Consider the following 25,278-nt stretch of genomic DNA (forward strand, 5'->3'; position numbering starts at 1 on the left):
TAAGCCTTTGAACATTAAGGCAACTTAAAGGAACACTCCCAACATTTTGGGAAATTAGCTTATTAAACATCTTCCCTGGAGTTAGACATGCATGCATTGCATTAGGCTTAGGGAACACCTGGACCGTTAGCCTAGCTTAGCTTCATCCGTGGAAGTAGGTGCTACATTAAGCCTAGTTCCCAACAGTCATGAAATACAATACCTCTCCTATCTCTCCTCTGCTCTCTGCCTCTAGACATTTTTTAAATTCCGTTATCCGTTCCAACATACACGGTAGAGGGCAGTCTCCTTAAAGGCCCACTTGTCTCGTAGACCACCCTTTTAAATTAAAACGGGACATGACTGCATTTGTCATGAGTCTCTAAGAGAAAGTCATGACATTAATAATTCAAGCAATTCAACAAGTGACTAGTCAAAACAAATACAAATTGAAGGGAAAAGCTGTACTAGGACTACAAGTGTATCACCAGTTTCATAAAACCCCTTCCTCCCATTGTTTTTTGTTGCATGATGATCATGAACACATTTATTATGCATTGTATTTTTTGTTTAAATGTCAACATCATCTGTCCATCCTCAGTACATTTACTATCGATATAATATACGCGTCTGACTTAATCTGGTCTTTCCAAACATAAACACAGAAAGTGAGAACGCATGCCTGCCTGCCTCAACCTGCATCTTTGTACATGCATATAAATACCTGTCCATCATCTTGTTAGTGCAGTCGCGGACACTCTTTCCCCCGATCCCCGTCAATGTGGATATCTGAATAAGAAAAAAACAAATTACATGTATATTAATGTAACATCATGTACAATACAATTTAAATCCTTTGAACATATGAGTCAGTAATCCCTATCCTAGGAAAAGATTTAAAAGTCACCATTTTTTTCCTGATGTCCGCCCTCCCAAGGTCCTCCTCAAGCAGGTTCAACGCCTCCTCTGTCTGGCAGGGGTGTATGTCGACCCTCCCATCCGGATGAATTTCTTTGTGGAGTTTTTTGATATCATCCTTGATTTCCAGGAGGGTCTCCATCACTTTTCTCTGGAACCCTGATATAAATGACAATTATTAGTTAAATGTAGTGAAAACATTCCGTACTTCAAATAACCACAAATATTGTGCAAAACAACTCAAACCGTTTGTGACTGAGGGCGTTTTAATGTATTCTCCCATACTTCACAGAGGAATAAACTCAAATTACATGCTAAGATTTTATCACTGTTAGTTGTTGAAACAACGGTCACCAGTGTCTAGGCATTTTTACCCAACTGTAAGAATGTTTACACCAGCAATAACTTATAATATGGTAAATTCTATTTATAATCTTAGTCTTTTCAGGCAGAGGAAATTTGTCTCTCCTGGGAGTGGGCCTTGTCTGGGGTACATCTGAAACAAGTACAGAATATTTCTGTGACATGCTACAGAAGCTTCAATACACGGGTGCGTTTATGGGGGACCCTGGTGTAAACAAGACGAAAGTCTTTCTCTGGTCTGCATGCCCTTAACAATTGTATGTATTGAGCTGTACTGTACCCATTCTGCAATATGTTAATAAAGTTTTAAATCAATCAATCAATAAATAGCATTTTTATGAAACTATTGTATATTTGTATGTCTCTAAATGTTTTGATGAATTGAAAATAGAAGACCCTTATGTAAAAAAGCCAAAAGTCTTTTTCTAGTCTTCATCCTCCAGTCCACTGTTGTTGTATTGAGCTGTACTGTATTGTACCCATTCTGCAATCGTTAATAACGTTTTCATTCATTCAATCATTCAGCCGGCAACAGAATAATTTTGATTGACAGTCGAGTCTGCCAATTACGTCACATCGCTTGCACCCGCCCTGCTGTTCTTAGCACCAATCGGCAAGCGCTATGCGTTTTTTACTTTCCTGAAAGTCCTCCATTGATTTTGATGAGAGCTCAGCTCAACGACAATTTTCATAGCACCACGACATTGTGTCGCACTGTACAGCCTTGGTTGTAGGCTAAAGTTTTACAATTTTTTTTATCCAATTTGTATTGATTAATTTAGGAGTGAAATGCCAATGAAGGTTGAAATCACTACTCACAACGTTGCTCCCAGATATTATTTTTCACTCGCAACAGCCAAATTAATAGGCAATTTGCGATCATCTCGTTGCAGTGTATAGCCCTGCATAGAGCTGCCGCGGTATTGATTATTTCCTTATCGCATAAATTTGCAAAATATTTCCTACCGCCGCGTTTTTTACCGCACGCACACAAAAAATTAAAAAAAAAAGTTTGAATGCATTTTTTTTTTTTAGTAGTAGTCTACTCTTTATAGCATATAGCCTATAGCCTGCCTCTAGTCTAAATGTCTATCTTTAGAGGATGACTTTGCAGCATGAATATTGTTTGGGATTCGGCAAGCACGCATTAGTTATTGAAAGTGAAACACGGTGTCCCCCAGGGCTCGGTTTTAGGACCCCTTCTCTTCTCCCTCTACACTAAATCACTGGGTAACATTATCACGTCTCATGGCTTCTCCTACCACTGTTATGCCGACGATACTCAACTCTTCCTCTCCTTCCCTCCCTCAGATATCCACGTCTCTGAGCGGATCTCGGCCTGTCTGTCCGACATCTCCGCCTGGATGACGACCAACCACCTCAAACTGAACCTAAGCAAAACAGAATTGCTCCACCTGCCGGCCAAATCCTCCCCCCTGACCGACCTTTCCATCACAGTCGAGAATGCAGCTGTGACCGCGTCCCCGACCGCCAAGAACCTTGGTGTTGTCCTCGACGACCAGTTGAACTTCTCTGCTCACATCGCAGCGACAACCAGAACCTGCCGATTCCTCCTGAGCAACGTCAGAAGGATACGCCCCTTCCTGACAAAAGAAGCCACCCAACTCCTCGTCCAATCAACAGTCATCTCCCGCCTCGACTACTGCAACGCACTGCTCGCTGGCCTCCCGACCACTGCGACTAAGCCTCTTCAACTCATTCAGAACGCAGCGGCCCGCCTGATCTCAAACCTACCGAAGTCGGCCCATGTCACCCCACTTCTTAGGGACCTGCACTGGCTCCCCATTGCTGCACGAATCCGCTTCAAGGCCCTTGACCTAGCATACCGTGCGGCAAAGGGAACTGCTCCCGCCTACCTCCGGTCAATGGTCTCTAACTACACACCCTCAAGACCCCTACGCTCTGCATCTTCTGGCCGCCTCAGACCTACTCCTATCCAAGCTCCGGGAGGGTCATCAAAGAGAAGTCGCCTATTCTCAGTCCTTGCCCCACAATGGTGGAATGAACTACCCACCCCAGTTAGGACAGCTGAAACACGTCCAATCTTTCGCCGTCGACTAAAGACTCACTTCTTCAACCATTATCTGAATAAAAAAAAAAAAAAAAAAAAATCTAACCCTAACTAACCATACTGTCATGCACTTGTCCTAATAAACTAACCTACACTGTAGCACTCAACACTTTGATGAACATTGTTACTCAGCTGATAGAGTTGTGCTCTTCCTGATGGCTTGTCATACAGAACTTGTAAGTCGCTTTGGATAAAAGCGTCAGCTAAATGACTAAATGTAAATGTAAATGGATGCGCAGTTCACTCGGTGTCGCGGGCACCCCCCCGACCCTTTCTTATTATTATTACTATAAAGTTACTACTCTATAATAAAGGCATTCGTTTTGTGGCATTGACATTATATAGTTATGCGTTCAATAACATCAGGGTATTTACCGGACCATAGCAAGCAATACTCTATTCATATCTCAGTTCCTTTCTTTGCTCAGAGCGTGCTGACTGCTGAGTTGTCCCATTCTGCGGTCTGTTAATAACGTTTTCAATCAGACAAGTGTATAGAACGAAGGGCTTTTATTATAACATTCGTTGCAGACAGTAAAATCATTATGTCTCGTTTAGTACTCCTGAAGAGCGATGATAGTCCACTCCGGCGGAGAGTTAAAGCTAACGTTATTAGCTGTTGTGATGAACTGACATTCAGGACGTAAAAACGTGTGACGCGTCTCTCTTCTGACCAATCAGTGGTCTGCAATGTTTCACGTGACTTTTCTGGTACCCAATAGGGTCGCTTGGAACCTCGATAGACGAGTAGGGTATATCTGCAGAGCCGCAAGCCCAACGAGAGGAGGGTAAATTATTATTATAAAAACCAGCGGTGACGCGGTATTCAGCCTACTCTGCGGTGGCCGTGATGTAACAGCGATACCGCGGTAATGCGGTAATCGCGGCAGCTCTAGCCCTGCAAACATTAGAGCTGCTACGTCAGCCATCAAATGTTACAGCTAACACTAGTTGCGTTAATCAACGCAACTAATACCAACAGCAGTGGAAACAAGAGATGGTGGGATGATGTCACAATTTACCAGCTCTGGTGTAGAACCAGTTCTCATCATTAGGGGCCAGCTCCTTGTGTTTAGCCAGCTTGACCAGGTCCACCCAGTCTGGCACCTTCAGCTTTCCTGACCTGGTGACCGAAGAAATGTATCATAACTGTGGAATATGCTTTTTTATATTCTTTTAATAGTGTGACTGTCACACCCTTGGAGGAAATTAATTAAGTCAACTCACTTTTTCAGGAAGGCCGCCAGGGCACGAACAAACTCCTGTAGGTTGACATCTTTCACTGACGCCCGGCATCTGGACACATGCAACAGAACGTTACATTTTAAATAGGGATTAACATAAGTATTTGACCTCTAGACTAACGTACAAGTGTCTTCTCAATACAAGTATATTCGATTTAGTTACACAGGATATTGGCAGCAGGTCACAGCATAATTTAAACCAATCTCCTTTCAAATAGGCCAAGTTTTTAATAAGAAAGAGAGAAAAAATACCAACAAGGAACAATAACAGGGTCTGCTGTAAATATAGCCTATTTTGTGTCTTAATTTGTTATGTTATCCTACACTTTAAGCTGTCTGATATTTCCATTACCTGTAACTCTTGGGTCTCTTTCTCTCCTTCTCTGCCTCCTCCCTGAGTCTGCACAGTCACCATATCATTCTACATTAAGGAGAGCAATACACTTATGAATACACTGAACCGGTTTGAATACACAATCTTTATGCTACTCTGTAAAGAAAGGGAGAGAGGGGGGATATATAATCCAAGTATTTGTGTCTTAATTTGTTATGTTATCCTACACTTTAAGCTGACTGTCTGATATTTCCATTACCTGTAACTCTTGGGTCTCTTTCTCTCCTTCCTGAGTCTGTACAGTCACCATATCATTCTACATTAAGGAGAGCAATACACGTATGAATACACTGAACATCATTATGAAACATTTCTATTGCACCCTTACTTACAATTCATTATGAATTGAAAATGGGGAACCCTGATGTAAACAAGACGAAAGTCTTTCTCTGGTCTGCATCCCCTTAACAATTGTGTGTATTGAGCCGTACTGTACCCATTCTGCAATCTGTTATTGATTGATTAAAAATGTTATTAACATATTGCAGAATGGGTACAATATAGTACGGCTCAATACACACAATTGTTAAGGGGTTGCAGACCAGAGAAAGACTTTTGTTTTGTTTACATCAGGGTCCCCCATTTACAATTCATAATGAATTGTAAGTAAGGGTGCAATTAACACCGTGCAATCCATTATTTGTGGAGCCCGCCCTTTAAGTCTTTGAGCTATTAGGCTACTAGGGTTCTTACTTTGCGTTTTGGTGTACTGAAAAATGGTCCGATGTCTGTATTCTTTCTTTTTTCTGCCATGTTACCTGGTTGGCTGGAAACACACACATTTTCATTTCAGGTATTGTACCTTAAGATAATTGAACATCTTGATTTACCGTAAATCCTCAAATATAGGACGGGTCTTCTATTTACCTCAGCTGCAAAGAGCACCAGGCCTTTATTAGAGAGGCTTATATAAGAGGCAGGCCTTAATTTCTAAAAATTACACTCATGGACATAATCCCTTCATTTTCAGACTTTTATTGCATTATTATTATTATTATAAAAAAAAAAAAAAAAAAATGGGGGGGGGGGGGGGGGGGGGCTCGTCACTAAAGGCCCACGGGCCGCGGCCGTCGTTAATGCGGCCCTGCTCGTCTGCATAGCGAACGTTAAAATTTGCAAACGAAGTCAACGATAGAAATACAAGCACGTACACTCGTATGAACCAACTACACATGCCATTACATATATAGTAGTCAACCCGGTTACGTTTCGAGAGGGAATAGTAATGGGCTTGGCCACATTTTATTAAAATAATAGAGACATTTACCTTGCTTGTGGACAGCCAACAGGCAGCGAAGGAACCAGGGTGGAAGGAAGTGAACGACGGGGTTTCCAACCCGTGTTCAAACGGGCGACACTCGTGCGATTACGCGAGACTTCCGCGTTGCCCCCTCCCTCTCAGCACCACTCATTGATTGATTGATTGATTGATTGAAAAGTTTATTAACAGATTGCAGAAGGGGATGCAGACCAGAGAAAGACTTTCATCTTGTTTACATCAGGGTCCCCCATTTTCAATTCATCATAACATAATATTGATTGATTGAAAACTTTATTAACAGATTGCAGAATGGGTACAGTACAGTACAGCTCAATACATACAATTGTTAAGGGGATGCAGACCAGAGAAAGACTTTCATCTTGTTTACATCAGGGTCCCCCATTTTCAATTCATCGTAACATATATGACATACATGACATACAGATAGACAGTACTGCTACATCTATATATTTATGACATACCAGATTTGCAAATACAGTACTGTTTGTGATACAAAAAGAGTCCAGAAAAAAAAGTATATACATTTGACATAGAAACTGTACATTGGATTGGGTAGGTGGGGGTGGGGGGTGACATACATTTTTTTATTTTACCTTTATTTTACCAGGTAGTCACTTGAGATCAAAGATCTCTTTTTCGAGCAAGACCTGGCCAAAATGGCAGCAAAACAAAAACAAATATACAAATACACAAAACACAGACAGAGACATAAAAGGCAAACTGGGGCAAGGGAATACATTTGAGCTGCAGCCAAATAGATTGAATGGGATTGGGGGGAGATTGGATTTATGACATACCAGATTTACAAATACAGTACTGTTTGTGGTACAAAAAGAGTTAAAAAAAAAGAGAGAGTACCGGTATATACATTTGACGAAGAAAATGTACATTGGAGGAGGGGGGGGGGGGGGGGGGGTAGGTGGGGGGGGTAACTGTACATTGGATTATCGACGAAACCTTACTAGGTCCAAGAAGAGGGTGAGCAGGGTGAGCAGTTTCAAGTACCTGGGAGTCCACATCACAGAGGACCTGACATGGTCAACACACATATATTATGTGGTGAAAAAGGCTAAACAGCGCCTCTATCACCTGAGACAGTTAAGGAAGTTCAAAGTATCGGGGAAGATACTCCACTCCTTCTATTCCGGGGCTGTAGAGAGCATTCTGACTGGAAACATCACTGCCTGGTTTGGAAACAGCACGGCACAGGACAGGAAGGCACTCCAGAGAATGGTGCGCTCAGCAGAGCGTACTACGGGTATTGCACTACCACCCCTGCAGGTCTTATATAACAGGAGGTGCAAATCCAGAGCCTGCAGAATAATTAAACACCCTCCACCACCCCAACAACAGCCTGTTCAAGCTGCTGTGGTCAGGCAAACGCCGTACACACACACACTACGAGAACAGAGACACTCCGGCTCAGCTTCTTCCCCCAGGCCATCAGAACACTGAACTCTCCATCTCACAATGTGAACTTGGTTAATTATATTAACGTATAGCTGGTAATATAAAGTTTACCATAATGCTTCTAATCATTTAAATTAGATATGTACAATTGCATAGACGTCTAAGATCAGTCTAAAGTGGGGTGAAAAGTGAAAGTTTGGTAGACGTCTAAGCTTAGACGTGTTTTGAACGTCTACGCTTAGACGTCTAAAATCAGTCTAGAATGGGGTGGAAAGTGAAAGTTTGGTAGACGTCTATTCCAGACGTGTTTTGAACGTCTAAGCTTAGACGTTTTTTGAACGTCTATGTTTAGACGTTGTTTCAACGTCATGACATAGACGTCTAAAATCAGTCTAGAATGGGGTGAAAAGTGAAAGTTTGGTAGACGTCTATTCCAGACGTGTTTTGAACGTCTAAGCTTAGACGTTGTTTCAACGTCATGACATAGACGTCTAAAATCAGTCTAGAATGGGGTGGAAAGTGAAAGTTTGGTAGACGTCTATTCTAGACGTGTTTTGAACGTCTAAGCTTAGACGTGTTTTGAACGTCTAAGCTTAGACGTTGTTTCAACGTCATGACATAGACGTCTAAAATCAGTCTAGAATGGGGTGGAAAGTGAAAGTTTGGTAGACGTCTATTCCAGACGTGTTTTGAACGTCTAAGCTTAGACGTTTTTTGAACGTCTATGTTTAGACGTTGTTTCAACGTCATGACATAGACGTCTAAAATCAGTCTAGAATGGGGTGAAAAGTGAAAGTTTGGTAGACGTCTATTCCAGACGTGTTTTTAAACGTCTAAGCTTTTGGAGGAGAGTTTGGTAGACGTCTAAGCTTAGACAAGATTCTCCTGGGCTAAATGAGAGATATGGATAGACACACACACACACACACACAGTCAGAAGAATTTAATCATGCAAGGAAAATGTAATCCCTGAATTATCACTCAGCAACTCCTCCTCCTCCTCCTGTACAGTTATCTGTAGGGGATTTGTCAGTTTTGTTCTCCTATTATTCTCCTTCTTATTTCCTTGCTCTGTTTCTGCTGTGTGACCCTCTCTCTTCTCCTTTCTCACTTTGTCATTCATTATCTTCCCCTTTCATTATTTAGTGGACTTTTCTTTCTTTCATATCTCTCTCTCTCTCTCTCTCTCTCTCTCTCTCTCTCTATATATATATCTCACACACACACACACACACACTCAGAAGAATTTAATAATTATTTAATCATGCAGAATTGTGATCAGTCAGGTTTCCCAGCAGTGCACTATCAGCGCCACCTGCTGATCAAATGGCAAACCGCATCTGCACAGCAGACTCACGGGCTTCCCCATTTACACTCACCTCGCTAAATTCACGCACCTCAGGACATCTGGGTCACTGAGATTCGGAGATTCTGTGCATATTGATAATATTTTCAGATATGAATGCATTGAAATAATATACTTAGTGCATAGTTTAAAATACGTCTTAGCTTAGACAAGATTATCCTGGGCTGAATGCGAGCGATGGATAGACGTCACATAAAATCTTCGAAAATATCGTGCTCATATATTTGTAGGTGCGTTTGCAGGATGCCTCTGTCCATATTGATAATATTTTCAGATGTGAATGCATTGAAATAATATACTTAGTACATAGTTTAAAATACGTCTCCAAAAAAACACGATTTGGCCCGGTTATACGAGAGCTATGAAAAACGCTTGGTTGAAAATACGGCTTTTGCTCACTGGGATACCTACATTTGGGGGAACTAATGGGATAATAGAGTGGGCAACAAAAGTGCAACTAGGGCTAAAACCCAATGAAATAAAATAATAATAAATAATATGCTTCTTAGCAGATTTCTTAGCTTAACATAACAGACCTAAGTTTGGGGGAACTAATGGGATAACTGGGGTTGCAACAAAAGTGCAACTAGGGCTAAAAACCCAATGAAATTAAATAATAATAATAAATAATTATGCTTCTTAGCAGACTTCTTAGCTTAACATAACAGACCTAAGTTTGGGGGAACTAATGGGATTGCAATAAAAGTGCAACTAGGGCTAAAAACCCAATGAAATAAAATAATAATAAATAATATGCTTCTTAGCAGATTTCTTAGCTTAACATAACAGACCTACGTTTGGGGGAACTAATGGGATAACTGGGGTTGCAACAAAAGTGCAACTAAGGGCTAAAAACACAATGAAATAAAATAATAATAATAAATAATATATCCTTCTTAGCAGACTTCTTAGCTTAACATGCAGGGAACTAATGGGATAACTGGGGATGATGTTTGCTCCTGACAAGAGTCTCAAAGTCTGGGGTGATGGTAGACAAAGCAACTCTGAGGTCATGCTCAATGTCCAATCTGTTCCTCCGCTTTGTCTTCAGCTGGACCAGAGCTGAAAAGCCACTTTCACAAAGATAGGTAGTGAAAAAAAAAAGTAAAAAAAAAAAAAAAAAAAATTACTTTTTTTTTTTCCCACACATCCCACTCAAAATGGCCCCGCGACCCACTTTTGGGTCGCGACCCACCAGTTGAGAGACACTGTTCTAAAGTAACAAAATGGAAAAATCCGAACATCTGAAAAATCTCTCTCATAGCAAAAAACTCTCTTTGTCATTTTGAGTAAAAGAGCAAATGAGCTAAAAAACAAAGCTTTGTCATGTTGACTCCACTTTGAAAAATAGACAGATTCCGTTCCTTACGGTATCGGCCGCTAGAAGAAAGTGTCTGCAAGCAATCTGAAAATTCTCAGCTCTCGAAGTAGGAGCAGTCATTTTTATATCATATCAGGACCTCTTTGCCATTGGTCCAAAAACAGTGATGTAATTTCACTAGCCAATCAACATCTCACACATCAGGACTGACTCTCCTCCCCTCCTAGTTGTCATTGGCTGCCGTCCATTCCACTGGATTGTAACTTGAAAAAGTACTTGTAACGTTTTTGCTGGAACAGAATACGATAGTGTAGAAAGTCCCTCTGGAGCAGAGAGGCTCCGTACATTCCTCTGGGCTCCAGTATATATAGTATATACACTATATACATATATAGTACACATAGTATATACATATATATACACATACCTGTACTAATCATTGGTTACATGTTTTACTCTATGCAGGCAGGACAGGCAAGGGTTAACATGTGCCAACCTGCTGTTTCCTCACTGCAAGGGTTAACTCTGCAACTACATGGGCCTCTCTCGTTCTGACAGTAAGAGAAGAAGACGAGGCAGACTGCCGTAATATACAGTACATAGCCTAACACATACATATATACATACATATACATGTACAATACAGTACTCATATACTTTAAACACTGATTGATCACACATCATATATGTATTTTGTAGTTTAAGGCCAGTTCTCTCTTCTGCTCTCATCTCTGTGCTCGTCTCGCTCGGAGCTGTCTCTCAAGGTCACATTCTTAAGGGTAACTCCCTTACTGCATGTTCTAGGAAAAGGCCCTGCAGTATTGAGATGGAAGAGAATGGCCTGTGTAGTGTAGTGTAGTGCCTGTGTAGTGCATGAATAGTCTTATACGCTTATATATATATATATACTAGAGCTGGGCCGTTAACGGCGTTAACGTGCTGCGTTAACGCTATACTAGTATCGCGCGATAATATAATTAACGCATTAATAAAAAAAAAAAAAAAATATGTTTTACCTTTTATTTACCCAGGGTAGGTTCGCTGAGCACAGATGCTCTTTTTCAGGAACGCCCTGCTTCACATTCACACAGTTCAATTCACACCTGGGAGCTGCCCAGTACAACCACAGTTGACACCATTGGCCACTGAGCAACTCCACTGGAGCAGTTGATTCAAGCCATGTCACATAGTTCAAGTTTGAAATGATTCTTTCTGTTTTGCTCCTGAGAGTGCTAGATACTGTACTGTACTGGTAATATTATTTATTTGTGTTAACTTCTGAATAAAACAACTTATTAAACACAAGTACATCTTATTGAACATTATTTTGATATTTCATTACCAATTATCATAGCAAAACAGCTTTTTCAAACAGTCTGTAATGCATTTTGGAAACGGGAGATGGGCTCATGGTGTAATGGGCCACCTGGCCTGAGAAACATAAGGAGGAAAGAAAAAGTAAGGACTTACTTCTGGTCATTATTTGGGTAGAACACACATATTTTGAATGCCTTTGGCAGGTTTTTTTTTAATTTTTTTTAGCCATTTTAATCTAGATTAATCTAGATTAAATCCAGGATTGCAGATAGATTAATCTAGATTAAAAAAATTAATCTATGCCCACCTCTAATATATACAGATATATATACATACCTATCACATCTAGACGCATACAGTAACATATGCCTAGATTTAAAACAGATATATTTTTACACAAGTGGGAGGAAGAATATACAGACATTACTCATAATCATATATAATTAACATAAGAACAGGATGTCATAATAACCAGTGTCACTAGTTGGCTGTGACACTTCACAGGGGCCATAGAAGATACTTCAAGAGGGGGGCCATAGAAGATACTTCAAGAGGGGGCCATAGAAGATACTTCAAGAGGGGGCCATAGAAGATACTTCAAGAGGGGGGCCATAGAAGATACTTCAAGAGGGGGGGGGGGGCATAGAAGATACTTCAAGAGGGGGGGCCATAGAAGATACTTCAAGAGGGGGGGGGGGGGCATAGAAGATACTTCAAGAGGGGGGGCCATAGAAGATACTTCAAGAGGGGGGCCATAGAAGATACTTCAAGAGGGGGGCCATAGAAGATACTTCAAGAGGGGGGGGGGGGGCATAGAAGAATACTTCAAGAGGGGGGCCTTAGAAGATACTTCAAGAGGGGGGCCATAGAAGATACTTCAAGAGGGGGCCATAGAAGATACTTCAAGAGGGGGCCATAGAAGAATACTTCAAGAGGGGGGCCTTAGAAGATACTTCAAGAGGGGGCCATAGAAGATACTTCAAGAGGGGGGCCATAGAAGAATACTTCAAGAGGGGGGCCATAGAAGAATACTTCAAGAGGGGGGCCATAGAAGATACTTCAAGAGGGGGGCCATAGAAGATACTTCAAGAGGGGGGGCCATAGAAGATACTTCAAGAGGGGGCCATAGAAGATACTTCAAGACATAGAAGATACTTCAAGAGGGGGGCCATAGAATACTTTTAAATGTACTTAAGTACTAAAAAGTAAAAGTATTTTAACTATACATTGTACCAGGTGAGTTAGTTGAAGAGGTGAGCCAATTAGTGAAATCATCAGCTGGTGTTTAGGCAAGGCTGGAATGAAACCAAGCATACACTCTGCCCACAATGGAATGTGTTCTGCGATAGACAATGCTGAAATGAAAGAACAGAGGACACTTTTTTTGCATTAAAATTATTTAATGCACTTAAATTGAAGGTAAACTAACATGGACGGCATTCTCATCACAGCATGAATAATATCACAATATTAAAAACAGAATGGTGTATCCTGAATAATATCACAATATTAACCACAGCATACTGGATTATCCTGAATAATATCACAATATTAAAGGCAGAATACTGGAGTACCCTGAATAATATCACAATATTAAAGACCGAATACTGGAGTACCCTGAATAATATCACAATATTAAAGACAGAATACTGGAGTATCCTGAATATCACAATATTAACCACAGCATAATGCAGATCTATCTATTCTTCTGATAGCAGGTGTTTAATCAAAGATCCCCGCTTTCTAGTGTTGCACAAGGACCAATCAGCATGGGTATGGGCGTGTTCATGTTCCATTGATGGGGATTTAATTGGCTGTTTACCTGCGGTCGCAGGATTATTAACGTTAACGTTAGTTCGGCCTGATAAACAATACAAATATAATCATTAAAATGGTTGGCCCTGTGAGATTTGTACTTTGTAGGTCTGCATTTTAAATGTAAGGAGTAAAAAGTATGTATTTTTTCTCTGAAATGTAATTGAGTAAAAGTACAAAGATTACAAACCTAATAATACTCGAGTAAAGTACAAATCCCTCAAAACAGTACTTAAGTATTGTAACGAAGTACAATTACTCAAGTACTTTACACCCCTGCATAGAAGATACTTAAAGCTCCTCACCAGCACCAGAGAGAAACCCTCACATTCATAACTGAGACGAGACAGGGTTTCAGCTGGACTCCAACACATTCATAACTGAGACGAGACAGGGTTTTAGCTGGACTCCAACACGTTTATAACTGAGACGAGACAGGGTTTCAGCTGGACTCCAGCACATTTATAACTGAGACGAGACAGGGTTTCAGCTGGACTCCAACACATTTATAACTGAGACGAGACAGGGTTTCAGCTGGACTCCAACACGTTTATAACTGAGACGAGACAGGGTTTTAGCTGGACTCCAACACATTTATAACTGAGACGAGACAGGGTTTCAGCTGGACTCCAGCACATTTATAACTGAGACGAGACAGGGTTTCAGCTGGACTCCAACACATTTATAACTGAGACGAGACAGGGTTTCAGCTGGACTCCAACACGTTCATAACTGAGACGAGACAGGGTTTCAGCTGGACTCCAACACGTTTATAACTGAGACGAGACAGGGTTTCAGCTGGACTCCAACACGTTTATAACTGAGACGAGACAGGGTTTCAGCTGGACTCCAACACGTTTATAACTGAGACGAGACAGGGTTTCAGCTGGACTCCAACACATTTATAACTGAGACGAGACAGGGTTTCAGCTGGACTCCAGCACATTTATAACTGAGACGAGACAGGGTTTCAGCTGGACTCCAACACATTTATAACTGAGACGAGACAGGGTTTCAGCTGGACTCCAACACGTTTATAACTGAGACGAGACAGGGTTTCAGCTGGACTCCAACACGTTTATAACTGAGACGAGACAGGGTTTCAGCTGGACTCCAACACGTTTATAACTGAGACGAGACAGGGTTTCAGCTGGACTCCAACACATTTATAACTGAGACGAGACAGGGTTTCAGCTGGACTCCAACACGTTTATAACTGAGACGAGACAGGGTTTCAGCTGGACTCCAGCACATTTATAACTGAGACGAGACGGGTTTCAGCTGGACTCCAGCACATTTATAACTGAGATGAGACAGGGTTTCAGCTGGACTCCAACACGTTTATAACTGAGACGAGACAGGGTTTCAGCTGGACTCCAACACATTTATAACTGAGACGAGACAGGGTTTCAGCTGGACTCCAGCACATTTATAACTGAGACGAGACAGGGTTTCAGCTGGACTCCAGCACATTTATAACTGAGACGAGACGGGTTTCAGCTGGACTCCAGCACATTTATAACTGAGATGAGACAGGGTTTCAGCTGGACTCCAACACGTTTATAACTGAGACGAGACAGGGTTTCAGCTGGACTCCAACACATTTATAACTGAGACGAGACAGGGTTTCAGCTGGACTCCAGCACATTTATAACTGAGACGAGACAGGGTTTCAGCTGGACTCCAACACATTTATAACTGAGACGAGACAGGGTTTCCGCTGGACTCCAACACGTTTATAACTGAGACGAGACAGGGTTTCAGCTGGACTCCAACACGTTTATAACTGAGACGAGACAGGGTTTCAGCTGGACTCCAACACATTTATAACTGAGACGAGACAGGGTTTCAGCTGGACTCCAGCACATTTATAACTGAGACAAGACAGGGTTTCAGCTGGACTCCAACACGTTTATAACTGAGACGAGACAGGGTTTCAGCTGGACTCCAGCACATTTATAACTGAGACGAGACAGGGTTTCAGCTGGACTCCAACACATTTATAACTGAGACGAGACAGGGTTTCAGCTGGACTCCAACACATTCATAACTGAGACGAGACAGGGTTTCAGCTGGACTCCAGCCGAAGGAAGTCGTCGTGCCCCGCGGGACGAAGCACGCATACAGTACAGGCCCAGGGAACCAGGGAGTACATCGCGGTCCTGGCCTGCCTCAACGCGGCTGGGGAGGACGTCCCCCCTTTTATTATTATTTTTTTTTTAAACTTTGACCAGTCACCTGGTTCTTTTAGCGTTTATCGCTTTTTCTTCGCATTCATACTTGGTCAAGTTCGACCGACAGAGCAGGCTGAAAGGGTTCAGATGGGGGGAAAGACACTCTGGGAAAGGCACGGCTGCCGTCCGGGATTCGAACGCGCTCAGCCCCAGATCCGCGCGAGCGCGGTTGTCCACGGCGCTGAAATAGCACTCGCGGTACGTGGTGAGCTACTGGAGCTCCCCCCCCCCTTTTATTATTAATTAGGGGGGCTACCCGGGAGGGCCTGACTATAATCAGATCTTGACATAGGCCTATTCCCATCAATAACGATACTGTATACTGTGGGATTAAATGTATAATTCACTTTCAATGTTAATTTAGTTTATAATGTTCTGTTTAATAGGTTGTTTATAAAACTCTAAGTGGTTCCTTGTCTCATTGTGGTGTCCTTTACAGTGATGCCACAGATTACTTGTAAAAGTAATCCGATTACTGATTATTGATTACTCCTTTAAAAAGTAATCCAAGTTACTTTACTGATTACTTGATTATCAGAGTAACTTAGTTACTTTGAAAGTAACTAGGTTACGAAGTCGTCGTCGTTCCCCCAACCGTTTTTTTTAAACGCTTTATTGAAAGTGCATAAATTGTTTTTAACTTGTTTCTCTGCACATAACGTAAATTGTTAAACTAGTGCTTCAGCTTCTGTATCATCAAGTATGGTAAAGCAACAGTCTATGATGCTCACAGCATTAGAGCAGCCAGCCAGTGGTTTTACAAAACCAGTGTATCCATTCACATCTAACAAATGCAGGCTGAACTATTCAATTATATCAACTGTAACTATTAAATTGTTTTTATAAATGTCTCTCTATAAACATACAATCAGTCTGAATGAATGAATGAATGAAAACTTTATTAACAGATTGCAGAATGGGTACAGTACAGTACGGCTCAATACATACAATTGTTAAGGGAATGCAGACCAGAGAAAGACTTTCGTCTTGTTTACATCAGGGTCCCCCATTTTCAATTCGTCTCTCTTTAACATGTAAATTAACTGTAAATCTGGCAAATAAGAGCTTTTGCTCTGCCACCATCAAATATACATTAATCAAAAGGGAAAGAAACTATCTCTCTCTTTTGCTGTTTGGCTGGCCTCCGATTCCTCCTGTACCTAGTCGAAGCGTCGGCTAGTGTTGTGATTCCAGATGCTTTCAATGCAATTGGATGTGCTGTTTTTAGCGGTAGACAGTATTTTGTTTCCTCCGCATATGAACGTGAAGTAGTGACTGACGAGCGTTTTGGGATGGAAGTCTGAACAGAAACTCACACTGGAATTCTCCGACGACGGAGCCCTGCTGTCACACGATTGGCTCATATGTCACATGACGTGCTGTGAAGACCCGCCCTACTCTGCCTCTGATTCGCAGACTGTGGATGGGGAATGTGATTGGACCAAGGCAGAGTCACTCACAGACAGAGTGTCCAGTCACGCCGCGGCCCGCGGGACACATTCTTGTGTAACCCTTTCACTGCCACACTACGTCACTCCCAAAAGAAAAACAGCTCAAAATGTATTTTTGACTGTCGAAAACGAAATAAAATACTGCAATCCGCCTGCATTATGAATTTATGATGAGATAGTAACGAAATAGTAATGCACAGCCACTTGGACAAGTAACTGCAATCAGATTACTGGCTTTTAAAGATTAACGCGTTAGATTACTATTTTCGGGGGAAAGTAATCAGATTACAATAACGCGTTACTTAGTAACGCGTTACCGGCATCACTGGTCCTTTATGTCCTGTATATGTATGATAAAGACAGACCACTTTGTGACATTATCCTAGTGGCTGTTCTGTATAGTTTAATAGGAGCCTAGTACTGCTCTTCTAATTCAAGGCTCACAATCACCCCTGACAAGAAATAGTATAGGTATATTATGCATTTCCTGAATCCTTATGGTCCTGAGTGTGTTGTAGATTTTGTATTCAGTGTCCCTGTTGCTCCTAGATGACACAAGGCTAAAATATAGTATATAATGTAGGCGGAAATCGTGTAAAAATGTGTTGTTGACTGTTCAAAGAGCTCCAGTGACCTCTATATTGGTCAGAAAGATTCACATCTTAGCTTGAATGAAAGATGACAGTCCCATTTAAAATGATACCAAAGACAATATTGTGAAACATTGACAGATGTCCTCTACGTGAGTCTAAAGCAGGGGTGGGCAATACATTTTTACAAGGGGCCACATAAGAAACCTGAACTGTGTTGGAGGGCCAAACCAATGATAACTTGAACTTAATTATGCTCAATATTCATTATCTCCCATTGTAAAAAGTAGTAAATTATATATTTTGATTAGCTGCTACTGGTAATCGAAGAATAAACATAGAAATATAGAAGTAATAAACAGTAAAAACTAAAACAATCATTACATCAGTGTTCCATTTTATTTTCAACTTGTTGATCTTCAAACACTGAAGAGATGTTTAAAAAGATGTTAAAAGACATGCAATTGATCAACTTTATACAAAAAGCAATACAGTAGTTGTGTGTCGTCTTGGGCTTGATCACTTTAGCCTAGCTTGGCTGCACGTTAGCCTAGCTTAGCACAATGAATGGAAGCGGATAGTGCCGGTTAGCTAGGCTAATAACGTGCAACCTGATAGCACTGAATGCAGACACACACACACAGCCAGCATCTAGGCGTTATTTCTTTCTATCGTGATTCATTCATTGACTCGTTCTGTAGAAAGCCATCTGGCTCAGACTGGCTGACTTCTCCAAAGTCCAGTTATTATTATTAGCCTAGCTTAGCACAATGTGCTGTGCGGGTTAGCTAGGCAAAGTCATCATTGGATTCACTCTCGCTCACCGGCTCAGTCTTCATTGAGACAGAGACAAAATAATAATAATAATGGCCTAATATCTGTGAACACAGAATTCTCCAATACGATTGATAACTGCTGCCAACGCTGTGTTGTGTTGTGTGCTGTTGTCTGCTCAGAGCTACGATAGAGAGACACACACTGAGCTGACAGACGCTCGCGCACGCAGACCACACCCCTCAGAGGCTCCAACGCTTGTTGTTATGCAAAGTAGCCAGGTGTCGAGCGGAACGCATTCCGGTAATTTCCGGAGTGCGGACTTGCGGCGTGCTCCTGCTCAAAGAAGTCCAAAGGGCCGGACGTGGATGCCCAAAGGGCCGGACGTGGCCCGTGGGCCGTAGATTGCCCAGGTCTGGTCTAAAGCATGACATGCACCAGCATCTGAAATGCAATTTCCTGAGGGGGTGGATATACTTCATGACTTGATAATTATGATACAGCTACCACTCAGGAAGGGCTATCATACCAAAATATCATCTACAGACATGGATCTTTAAAAAAAAAATTGTACGTTTCGTCACAAATTTCACAGACAAGTGAAATTTTGGGCTCTGGCCCATGGACTATTAGTGTCGTGGGTCCAGTGAGACAACTGTTTATAAAATGTGCTGGCTGTTGTGTCAAGTTTGTCATATTTTTCAAAACAAGTGATTGTGATTAGTATTTGTTTGTTAGAAAATATAAATGACAGTACTGTTGTTGTTGTACTTCATTCAGTGTTAGCAGTAATGAATATAAAACATTTACCATTATATATATTTTTTATTGAAACCAAAATAAGTAATTAAAAAACATACATTTGGGTTTTGAACTGAAAATGGCCTGCGGGGGCCGCCTATTGCTTATTAACAGCGGAGCAGTGCTGCCGTTGCTTCCGCGTTTTCCCTGATTGGCTGCGACACGCCCCGCGGCAGGCGCGGCAACCGCAGAGCGGAGCGGCAGAGCTTGCGGCATTATGTAGCCCTAATCCGCCATGATTTTCATTCGAAGCTCAGCTCACCTGGCAGCGCAGCGGTCCTGCGGTCCGTTGTTGATAAGTTCGAAATCCCATCAAAACATTTTTTTTTAACGTGTATTCTTTCGCCGGTTAAGGTTAGGCATGGTTAAGGTTAAGGTTAAGGTTAGGCATTGTTTCGGAGTTGGTTAAGGTTAGAACGGTTAAGTTTAGGCGCTGTTAAGGAGCTGGTTAAGGTTAGAGTTTGTCTTAGAGAATGGCAATATTCTTTCTATGGTTAAGGTTAAGGTTAGGCATGGTTAAGGTTAAGGTTAAGGTTAGGCATTGTTTCGGAGTTGGTTAAGGTTAGAACGGTTAAGTTTAGGCGCTGTTAAGGAGCTGGTTAAGGTTAGCGTTTGTCTTAGAGAATGGCAATAGACAGCCTATTTCCGCACTGCCGCTCTCTCGCGCTGCCGCGGTCACATGGTCAAATTGTCACATTCTTGCACTCCTCCGCTGTTAGAAAGCAACACGCGCGGGGGCCTTTATTTACAAATCAACTTACATACAGTACTTTTCTGTAGTCCAGTAGATGGCAGTATTGGTTTAAAAGGTGAAACGTTATGTCAGAAAAGGTTGTGTATGTCAGAACTACTGTGTTGGCCTGGCTCCGCCAACAAACAAACAACAAAAGTGCAACACTAGCGTTAGGTCTGTTGTCTAAAGGGGGACATATGGTACAATTTAAAGGAGACATGCATTGCTATTCCTAGCACTATTTGGGCAACTTTACACAATTCCTGTGAGTCTATTGAACACATCTGTACGTTTTTTTTTTTTATTTTTTTTTACATTGTTTTATATTTCTAATCAAGTACTCAAAAGCCAATTTTTTCTCCCTTTGGAGTTCAGGCTGTGTTGGCCTGACTCCGCCCATAAGCACTTTGAGTGAAAGTCATCCACACAATCTGCGACTGGCACAGAGAGATAGAGGGAGGGAGGGAGAGAATAAAGTTATCTCTCCACTGCTTCCTCGCGAGGTCCAGGTTGTGTGTAAATGGGTGCTGCTTCCTCGCGAGGTCCAGGTTGTGTGTAAATGAGTATGTGCTACTGCTGCTTCCTCGCGAGGTCCAGGTTGTGTGTAAATGGGTATGTGCTACTGCCGCTTCCTCGCGCGCGTCCCCGCTCGCTCGCTCGCTCGCTCCCTCTCGCTCGCTCGCTCGCTCCCTCTCTCTCTCTCTCTCTCTCTCGCTCTTTTTCTCCCCCTCGCTCGTTGTCTGCCTCGCTCTGTTTGAGGAGGCAAACTCGCTCTGCTGTCGCTGTTAACCATAGAGTTAGTTATGCAAATCAGTGCTATATTCACGTCAGCAAAACCGTCAAATCATAAACAGCTTAGTTGAATGAGGGAAGATCTCGTGAACTCGAGACTAGAATGATGAGTCAATATGGTAATTAGAGACACAGACCCATTGATACTAACCCCTATTACTATAAAACCATGCTAAACACAGCCATTTATAATGCATGTCCCTTTTAAGATTTTTAATGATAGTATGAGTACATGGGGATCCTATTGAGTATTTAGTGCTTGAATGCCCACTATCCACTTCAATGTTAGCGTTAATATCGCCTAATCTATGTTTTAAATTATGTGTCTAATCTGCCCGTCGCTTATCAATGACTCATTTTCCAGTCAACATTGTCGAAGCGGATTGTTTTTTTATCGGTTCATTTCCGTTTTATAGCATCTTGAAAAGCCCTCGTTTTCAAGGAAAATAAAAATATTCCATAATAAACGGAATATTCTAGAATACACAAAAACGTTCAAATTCTTTGGCCTGGTATATTTCCTGATCGCTCGCACAGCCAAACAGCCACATCACACAGAGGAAAAGCTTATATCTCCGTGAAAACAGGTCTGATTATCCTAAGACTGGTAAAATAGATTCCTTACCTGAGATCAGATGTTATTCAAAAAGATTATTCCAATTCCTGATTGCCATTCCAAAAATCGATCCTTTTATTGATCCAACGCTACATACTGTAAACACATATAACACGCTGTTCTGATGGTCCACAATGACGGATCATCTCCGGTTACATGCGTGAGAAGTAAAATGTGGATTCCGGATTTTTTTTTCTCATCCATTTTCATTGAGTCCATTCCAAAAGGGTGCATTACCATCTGGGAGACGATAGGGGGCGTTTTCTTCACATCTGAGCTCCTGATGGGGCTGGTTTCCCAACGGTAGACTCGGTTGATGAAATATGAATTCAGATCGCTACTAAAAAAAATGTCACGCTAATTGTCGTGGTGGGCATTCAGGGGGCGGGCTGATAACACATGTTATGTCGTGGCTGGCATCCAAAGTGTTAAGTATACTGCTTAGAATAGGTACATGGGGATCCTATTGAGTATACTGCTTAGAATAGGTACATGGGGTTACTATTATGTAAACTGCAGACTGTGTTTTGGGACATGTTCCCTCTTCTTTTCAAGTCTACTCCCAGCTTAAACTTAACAGAATGTTTCTTTTTTCAGTATTTCTTTTTTCAGTTCTCATGTGCGTCTTCAGATCTCCCTTCATACTGAACCCTTTCCCACAAACTGAGCAACTAAATGGTTTCTCTCCTGTATGAGTTCTCATGTGTTTCTTCAGATCTCCCCTTAACGCTTTTCCACAAACTGAACAACTAAATGGCTTCTCTCCTGTATGAGAGTTGTCATGTGTTTCTTCAGATCTCCCTTCAAACTGAACGCTTTCCCACAAACTGAACAACTAAATGGTTTCTCTCCTGTATGAGTTCTCATGTGTTTCTTCAGATCTCCCTTCATACTGAACGCTTTTCCACAAACTGAACAACTAAATGGCTTCTCTCCTGTATGAGTTTTCATGTGGATCTTAAGACTTGCTTTCATATTGAACCCTTTCCCACAAACTGAACAACTAAATGGTTTCTCTCCTGTATGAGTTCTCATGTGTGGCTTAATATTTCCTTTCTGACTGAACCCCTTTCCACAAACTGAACAACTAAATGGTTTCTCTCCAGTATGAGCTCTTGCATGTATCTTCAGAGAGTTTTTCCATTTGAACCCCTTCCCACAAACAGAACAACTAAATGGTTTCTCTCCAATATGCTTATTTATGTGTATCTTCAGATTTCCCTTCTTTCTGAACCCAGGACTGATGTTAGACAAACTTTGTATTTTCTGTGTCTTCTTTGGTTTCAGAGTCATGAAATCTGGCCCTGCAGTCTCCTTCCATTCATCACCGTCATTGGTCTCAGTTTCAGAACGGTCATCATCACTGTCATCAGTCTCATTTCCTGAACAGTCTGAAGAAAGGAGCTGGCCATCTCTAGTTGGTTCTAAATCACCAGCTGGATCTAGGTTACTGGCTGGTTCTGATACTCCACAGTCCTCAGCATCAGGTTCTGTTTTCATCTGGTCAGTTGAAGTGCTGGGTAAAGAGTATGCTTCTCCGTTTCTCTCCCTTTGGGTTTGAAGAGGCTGATCATTCTTTTCACCATCTTCACATTTCACTGGGTCTACTGTGATCTTGGAGTGATCAGCTTCTTCCAGCCCTTGATGTAGTTCAACTTTAATCTGTAGGAGCTCTGGGTCCTGGGTTTGGCTGAGTTGTGAGGACAGAGTATTCTCACTATATTCTTCATATTTCACAGGATGTAAGATCATCTTGCACCAATCAGACTCCTCTAGATCTCGACATAGTTCCTCCTGTTCCACTTTAATCTGTAGGGGATCTGGGTCCTTGATTTGATTAAACCACAAGGACTGAGGTTTCTCTTCATCATGTTCACTCTTCACAGAGACAGGTTTGAATGTGACCTTCATGATATCAGCCTCCTGCAGACCTTGGAGGTGCTCTCCCTCCTGACTGGTCCAGAGTTCCTCCTGTTCCTCTTTAATCTGTAGGGGATCTGGGTCCTGGATTTGATTAAACCACAAGGACTGAGGTTTCTCTTCATCATGTTCACTCTTCACAGAGACAGGGTTGAATGTGACCTTCATGATATCAGCCTCCTGCAGACCTTGGAGGTGCTCTCCCTCCTGACTGCTCCAGAGTTCCTCCTGTTCCTCTTTCATCTGTAGGGGCTCTGGGTCCTCCTGGTCCAGACTGGGGCTCCTCTCCTGCTGCTCAGGGGGAACCTCCTCTTCACAGATAAACTGTTGTAAGGCAAGAGAGTCTAGAAAGAAGAAGAATTTAAATGTAATTTGTTGTAACCATTACTTCTGAAAGTAACAAACACTACACTCTTGCCAGGAAAATAACATGTTGAACGAATAGGCCTATATAGGGATGCACAGATCATATACCCAATATCGCTATCAGGGTGATAGATTTGATTGATCTGTATCGACTACAGTTGGTCAGATCTATTACCAAGTTGTCATAAAGCTTCCTCCTCCAGTAACATCAGAGGAGAAGGAAAAGGTTCCCAGCTTTCCTCCAGAATGAATCTGATTCCACTTGATGAGATATTGGCCAAAGGTTTGACATTTCTATTACATAAGGCTATAAAGTAAGACATGTACATGAGTATCTCATCTTTTACAGTCTATGCTTGTTATGTTTACAGTCTATGCTAGGTCGCCAGCAGTCTGAGCTGACCAGAGATTCTTCTTCTTAACTTTTTAAGTTAATGTGGAAAGTCTGTTTTTATCTCTGGTCCCATTCCCACACTGGCCTGTTGAGTAGAATCCTCAGTCTTCACACCTGGCTCCAGTGCTCAGAACATGGCTTTCATTGACAATTTGAATCTGTTTTGGGAATGTTCCTCGCTTTTTAGAACTGACAAGAGTCCATCCAAACAAACTGGGTAGTGTGAGACTTTGGCAATTCTATTTGTGCTCACATAGGGAATGTCATCAAATTCATATGGACTCACAACAGCCACCTGTTGTGGCAGGAGATGAGAGTCTGTGTTCTAAAACGAAGAACTGTTGAAATTCTAGACCCTCTTTTAAGTCTGATAAAAAAAGAAAGAAAAAGCCTGTCCTTGTTTGGTCTGATACTATTTTCTGAAAAGCCATTTCATTGGCTTAGTGACGATAAGACGCTTGTTTTCTCTGTTCTGGGCAGAACGTCTTGGCGTCTCCACACTACTGTATATTCTGCCCGTTGCAATGTATAATTTCCCCATTTCAACGTATTATTTTCCTGTTTGTTGTTCACTTTGGAATAAACCTCTGAAAGATGAATTCTACCTTTTGTTATTGAAGATGATCAGATAAACGCAACAGCAGCCGTATGCTAGTGGCTAACTTACAGCACGCTGTCCAGTCACGTGATTGACTGTTTACATCCCACACCCTACTCGCGGGCCCCTCCCCCTCCTTCATGCCACTGTGTCATCACCTGAATCAGTCTCATTAGTCCACTCTTTTAAACATAGGAAAGGCCTGGGACTAATTAATTTAAATGTAAGGAGTCTGGTAAAACAACTAAATATGGATCATCTGAAGATTCTGGTCCCTCAGATTGATTGATATTTTAGTGTTAACTGAATCATGTGACATCAGCTCCATTGGTGAACTAGCAGAGTTACTCTCCCACTATTCAGACGTTGAGATGATTGTCTTTGGTGATTTTAATGTTAATTGGTTAAGTAATGCCTCCAACAACTTTAAGGAGGTTAGTGGTAATTTATATCTTCCCCAGCTAGTTACTGAACCCACCAGGCCAAACCTGAAAAACATGGCTAAATC

General features: G+C 41.7%; 1 protein-coding gene across 1 annotated transcript in view; it reads right to left on the reverse strand.

Annotated features, from left to right (window-relative positions):
• Nucleotides 1-4,631: 4,631 nt before the first annotated feature.
• Nucleotides 4,632-25,278, reverse strand: part of LOC311245940 (uncharacterized protein) — a gene marked incomplete at its 3' end in the record, with an annotated part of 90,264 nt that continues 69,617 nt past the window's right edge. The window contains exons 13-14 of the mRNA XM_084335965.1: nucleotides 22,944-23,756; nucleotides 4,632-4,648 (exon numbers count right to left, since the gene is read on the reverse strand). Of these exons, the coding sequence (XP_084192091.1) occupies nucleotides 4,632-4,648; nucleotides 22,944-23,756 (830 nt within the window). The remainder of the gene's footprint in view (nucleotides 4,649-22,943; nucleotides 23,757-25,278) is intronic.

This window comes from Notolepis coatsorum, assembly GCF_963971535.1.
Source record: "Notolepis coatsorum genome assembly, chromosome: 19".
Classification (NCBI taxonomy): domain Eukaryota; kingdom Metazoa; phylum Chordata; class Actinopteri; order Aulopiformes; family Paralepididae; genus Notolepis; species Notolepis coatsorum.